Consider the following 6458-nt stretch of genomic DNA (forward strand, 5'->3'; position numbering starts at 1 on the left):
TGGGCTGCATAAAAACAGACAAACCCTCGTACGTGTTGTGTATATTTTCAAATCTCAAAATTTTATTAGATTCGTCAGAAAAAATCATGCTTGCAGGTTACAGCATTGACAAAAAAAAAATCAGATTCCTCTTAAAACGTTTGGTTTGCTGTATCAAAACGAAGGAATCAGTTGGGCTTGGAGGGAGGCAAAGACACTTTTCGGCCAACAAGCTTGTACTACTATACTATCCATAATAATACACTTTTCTCTACCGACAAACTAGAAACGAAGGGGCAAACTGAACTAATCTAGCGAGGTACAGGAGTCAAGGAGAGATATCTAGACATCGAACGAATCACTTTTCTGAATTCTGCCGGCCTGTGCTGGAATGTGGAGAAAACTGTTGACAGAACTCGGAAGTGCGTGCCGCAGCAAGACGTTCAGTGCACGCCGACTAGTTTTCTTCAGTTAACGCAGCAGGTTCCGGCTGGCTGCTGCGCCGGCTGCTGGCCGGTAACCTGTTGGTGCTGCCGGGCTTCCTCCCGGCGGGGATGCACCGGGCTCGGACGCCGTCCACCTCCTCCTCCGCCAGCTCAAACTTGTTGCAACTGCTAGTGTTCATCGTATCCCTTGCCCTGCAGGTACAAACGGTTGGATCATCAGTCAGAAAGAAACAAAGAATCTTCAAGGTAGAAGACGAGAGATAGCTAGCGCTCAGATTTGGAGACGCATGGACAGATCAAGCAACGCGATCTGCACTGACAGCTAGGCATGTAGCTAAACTATGTCTCTGCATCGCAGAGGAATTGTCGAGCGGAGCAGAGAGCAAAGCGTGAAAACAGGGTAGCACACAGGCGCAGCACATGGTAATATTCAGAGATAAGGAAGACATGGGATCATTCAGAAAAAGTTGCTGCTAGATCGATCTATCGTCTACCGCAAACAGCCGGCCATTTTGGGACCGAGTACTAGCATCTAGCAGCGCCGATGACAGCGACAATTCTTGGGAATTCGATCAAGAAAGTAGCTTTACAGTGGAGGCTAAAGCACAACTTTTCTGAATTGTCCCCCCATGGCTGTGTTTCATGCATGAACAATGAGATAATCTCTGTGTCAACAAGCTAAGTACAGCAAATATCGGAAGGGTAATGCTACCTGTCGGCATTGTACGACAACGACCTCCTGAGACCACCGAGCTCGCCTCCGACGACGGCACGGTCCTTGCTGATGTTGATGGAGGCGATTGTGTTGATGTTGATGGAGGCAGATGAGCAACCGAGACATCTCCAATGGTGTTTCCTCCTCTAATCATCACACAAGCTTATCTATTTTAGTGTTTCTATGTTTTGCAACCTCCCCTTGTGAATCTACGATATTAAAACTATATATAGTTAGTTTTAAATCTAGATGGATCGGATGACGTAGAAACAAAGGCGAAAGGGCCCACATTGCGTCTGGTGCGACCCATGGTGTGGTCAAGAGGTAGGGTCACGCCATGGACATCTCTACTTGGCCGAGGCAGCTCCAGCTTCATCTCTTTTCTCATCCTGTTGTATTCCCTAAAAAGTGATGCTCCAATTTTTTTGTGTCCATTTGTTGGCTGGAAGGTCCATGAAACACAAAAGTTCACAAAGTACGTTTTTTTTTGTTATGAGGCACTAGAAACAAAATAAAAGGGTACTTCTGAAAAATCCTTATAAATTCATGTAAAACATGTAGGAGACCTCACATATCATGCAAAATGTCACTTATTATCATACAATAAGCACCAAAATCCATGGATTCATTTTAATTGTATCACCGGTACTAATTGGTGGCGTGTATTTTTTTTCTATTTTAAAGGCATAAGGTCATGATGGCATATTCGTCACCCATTATCTGGTTTGTAGATGTCAAGTGCTAGCTTTAGGTTTTTTTAATGTATGCTTTAGCCAGATATTTTTTAAATACATTATAAATAAAGGCCACATACATCTCTTCGGCCAGGGGTCTGAACCTCCTTTTCGAAAAAGCTAGTTTCTTACCTTGCCTCTATGTATAAGGGAATTACGGCGCCGAGAATAGCATAGCAGAGCATAGTACCAGAATATCTTGAAACACATGGTTATGTTTATATACTAGATGTGAGAATCCTTCTGTATTTTTCGCTAAAAGTCTATAAAGATTGATCTGTTGGGCTATGCAAATAGCCATTGTGAAATAACACCTAGCAGTCTTGCGGCAATGACAATGACAATTTATAGTATGGTACTACATATATTACTCATGCTAGTTTGATTCACATAACAACTTTCTATGTTTATAGATAATAAATCTCATATTTTCTCGTTTTCCCTCATGGTGTGGTGTGTTGTTCTATGTAATCACTCTATGATGGCGCTTGTGTCCGGTGTATTTGGTGTTGGCAATGTCATCATGTACATGTGCCTATGGTGCAAAAATGTTATGGCAGAGCTATCACCACGACATGAAGGATATGTCTTATACTAATCCTTTTCTACAATGAATTAATTATTTTCTGCTAAATTGACCCAAATAATGTTTTTAAATTAATTGTTATTTGAAGTGGTGAAAAGAGTGGGAGGCTCAATGTAAAAACATGCTTGCCTCACAAACAGTCAAGGCTTGATTTTTTCTATCCCTTAACGCAAACTGATTACCTTGCTTAGCTTATACATGAATGAGTTTTAAAGTGAATGTTCGTATGACTATTTTATTTTTAGATTCGGAATTTGACTTAACTTATGAGTAATAATTTACGTAAATTTTAGAGTAAAATATATTTAATATCTCTAAAATCCATATAGATGTTAGATTTAAAAATTAAACACAATAGCTCTATATTATCGGCACGAGTTTTAAAGTTGTCTTATCAATTTTAAAGCCACACCCTGTTGATATCTAGAGAAGGAGTGATATTTTAGAAACATGCTAAATGTGTATTAATTTTTTTTATTATGATCTCAATTTTGTAGCAACAACCACCGTGACTTCACCTTTATGGATAATTTCCCTTCTCGGCGATAACAAGCCCTAGATATATCTTATCAACAACTATTCTAGATCCAACACATAAATTATCTAGGTGTAAATCTTGCCTAATTCTAGATGTCTCGCCCAAAATACCATGATCGTCATTATTGGTTCATACACTAAGATCTTTAGAAGATTCATGCAACTTTCTCGACGTTTTATATTACCTTCGAGGTGTATGCATTGCTTATTTCTAAAGGCTCCCTACAGTACATATTGGCATGGCGAATCCTCTTCTCGCCGATGCCCTTGAATATTATGGGCCATGCCATTGTGCACTATCTTGGTTTCTCGATGTGACGGAGATAGCTCTCCCTTAAACCCGTGCTATTCTAATCCATAATTAAGCTTGGCCTCAAGGTTTCTGCAGCTTTGCAATCCAGCTTTCAGAAAAAAGAAATGTTACTGCGAGAACCAACATTAAACTGTAGTTTTCGAAATTTGAAAAAAAAAAGAAATGTTACTGCGAGAACCAACATTAGGATCGCGCAATTCTGTATGATCCGTATGTATGATCTAGCTATGAACTATCGAACTATCGAACAAATTTTCCGGGGTTTGCAATTTTCAAATATACGGAGTGAAATACAGGTCTGCTAGACAGAATGGTTCTTGCGTGGGCATTTTTTTTTGATATAGAGCCCTTTACTTGCGTTTTACGAGGTAGAAAATAGGGGCCTGTTAGACATGCTCACCTTGACAAGTCTGTATATTCATAGTACACTACCAACGAACTAGTGTTATTTTGCTCCCTCCTTTCGGAACGAAGAGGCAAACTAGTCTACCGAGGTACATGAGTCAAGGAGAAATATATCTAGATCCAGATGTCCAACGAATCACTGTCCTGAATTCTGCCGTCCTGTGTTGGAATCAGGAAAAAAAAGTTGGATAGAACTCTGAAGTGCGTGCCGCAGGCCGCAGCAAGACGTTCAGTGCACGTCGATTAGTTTTCTTCAGTCAGCGCGGCAGGTTCCGGCTGGCTGCTCCGCCTGCCGCTGGCCGGTAACCTGTTGGTGCTGCCGGGCTTCCTCCCGGCGGGGATGCACCGGGCACGGACGCCGTCCACCTCCTCCTCCGCCAGCTCAAACTTGTTGCAGCTGCTAGTGTTCATCGTATCCCTTGCCCTGCAGGTACAAACGGTTGGATCATCAGTCAGAAAGAAACAGGGAATCTTCAAGGTAGAAGACGAGAGATAGCTAGCGCCCAGATTTGGAGACGCATGGACAGATCAAGCAACGCGATCTGCACTGACTAAATGTGCACTGACAGCTAGGCACGTAGCTAAACTACGTCTCTGCATCGCAGAGGAATTGTCGAGCGGAGCAGAGAGCAAAGCGTGAAAACAGGGTAGCACGCAGGCGCAGCACATGGTTACCATATTCAGAGATAAGGAAGAAATGGGATCATTCAGAAAAAGTTGCTGCTAGATCGATCTATCGTCTACCGCAAACAGCCGGCCATTTGGGGACCGAGTACTACGGATTCCGAGTACTACTAGCATCTACCATCTCACAGCGAGAATTCTTGGAAATTCGATCACCAAAGTAACTTTCCAGTCACAACTTTTCTGAATTGTCCCCGATGGATGTGTCTCATGCATGATGTACTACACAATGAGATAGATAATCTGTGTGTCAACAAGCTCACAATAGCAAGTATCGGAAGAGTAATGCTACCTGTCGGCATTGTACGACGACGACCTCTTGAGCGCGCCGAGCTCGCCTCCGACGCCGGCACGGTCATCCCTCGCCGCCTTCTTGGTCTCGACGAGGCTCCCGCTGAAGTACTCCCGCTCCATGCTCACGCCCACGCCGGACATGCTGCCCGGAGAACCCGTCCGCGGCCGTGCCCGTGCTGCTGCTCAGGTCCGACCGCCCGCGCGGGAGCCGCCGCTCCGCGCCGTACCTCGCCTGCCCCCCGTCACGCTTGGCGGGCGCCGGGATGGAGCCGCAGGAGATGAGCTGCATGAGCACCGCCGACGCGCGCATCCGCCCGCCCGAGATCACGCCCACCTCCGCCCCCGCGGCGGGCTGCGTCGGGGCCGCGCTCGCGAGGGCGAGCCGGGCGTCGTGCTGGATGAGCGTCTCCAGCGTGTCGGGGCTGCTCGACGACGGCGGCGGCGAGATCTCGTCGATGCCCAGCTCCGTCCGCGCCGCCGCCTCCTGCTCCTCAGACGCCGGCGGCGCGGTCCGGCCGCGCCGGCCCGCCCGGCGCTCGTCCGTCTGCGTGGCCGCGTCCGCCGCGAGCGCGTCGGCGCCGCGGGAGACCGCGGCGACACGGTACTCGCCCAGGTCGAACGAGCTCCAGTTCTTGCGCCGGCCGGACGCCCTGGACGCCGCCGGCATCTTCTTGTTGTTTTCCCCTTGGTAGCTCGAGGTGGAGGAGGAGGAGGAGGAAGTGGAGGCGTCGCGCGGGCGCGCGGGGAGCTGCGGGAGGACGAGCAGCTCGGAGCCCTTGAGGACGTACTCGTTGCCGTTGGCGGGGTGCACGGGGTCGTCGGGGGTGAGGTCGTGCCAGACGTAGCCGTTCTTGTAGCTCCTCTTGGAGGACCAGGAGTAGGCGTCCGCCATGCCGGCGCCCCGGAGCACCGTCAGCCGGTCCAGCACGTCTGCATTGACAACACGTCACTTCTTTCTTCCTCTCAGAGAGCGAAGCTGAACAGAGCAGGGCAGGGGGAGAATGGCAGGTACATACCTCGGAGGCAGAGTCCGTCCTGGGGCGAGGAGAGGGCGACCTCCATGAAGTGCGGGTGGTCGAGCTGGCCGTTGCGGGAGAGGTAGTACACCACGGCCACCTTCGTCGGCAGCGCCGACGCACCGGCGCGCCTGGCGGTGGAGGATGTCTTGGGCGGCGGCTCCGTCCACACGACGGTCCGCTCGGGGCTCGCCCACCGGCCACGGGAGCTCGCCATTGTTCCCGACGGGCTGACCGGAGTAGCTAGTAGCACGCAGTGGATCAGTGGAGTGACGAGTGGTGGCCAGATGTAGTAGAAGGAGAATGTGCACGTCAGTTGGGTAACATGTGCGTGCCGTCTCCTCCGCCATTTTTATAGGGAGGTGGCGCTGACGCCGTGGTCGCCATGGCGTCGTCAATGAGTGAGGTGGCGGCGGATTGGGTTCAAACTGGAGAAGAGGAGCTCGTGACTGAGTGAGTGAGGACTATAGTGGAAATTCGCGGGCCAAGGTAGGAGACATGGAGATGGGACAAAGCGGGTGAGGTCACGCGAATCACAGTCGTCCACAGTTCTCACGTCGGTCGAGGAATAATTACAGTTATGCCCTTTGCTGTGTGTATGTGTGTGTGTGTGTGTGTGTGTGTGTGTGTGAGTGCGTGCCCTGAATCCCTGTGCTGCGCGGCGGCCTTCAATAGGTACGCAGTTACGCACAATCATGAATCATAGCATGTGCTCGCTTGCCCTGCCCGCCAAAACGTCGCACCAACAG

The 6458-nt window shown here is 48.9% G+C and overlaps 1 protein-coding gene across 1 annotated transcript; it reads right to left on the reverse strand.

Moving 5' to 3' along the window:
- Positions 1–436: 436 nt before the first annotated feature.
- LOC124662161 (protein SOSEKI 5-like) lies at positions 437–5926 on the reverse strand. The gene is given in 5 exon segments (XM_047200038.1): positions 437–617; positions 4023–4139; positions 4692–4831; positions 4833–5623; positions 5710–5926. Coding segments are annotated over 5 exon segments (1446 nt in total).
- Positions 5927–6458: the final 532 nt, after the last annotated feature.

This window comes from Lolium rigidum, chromosome 6 (assembly GCF_022539505.1).
Source record: "Lolium rigidum isolate FL_2022 chromosome 6, APGP_CSIRO_Lrig_0.1, whole genome shotgun sequence".
NCBI lineage: Eukaryota > Viridiplantae > Streptophyta > Magnoliopsida > Poales > Poaceae > Lolium > Lolium rigidum.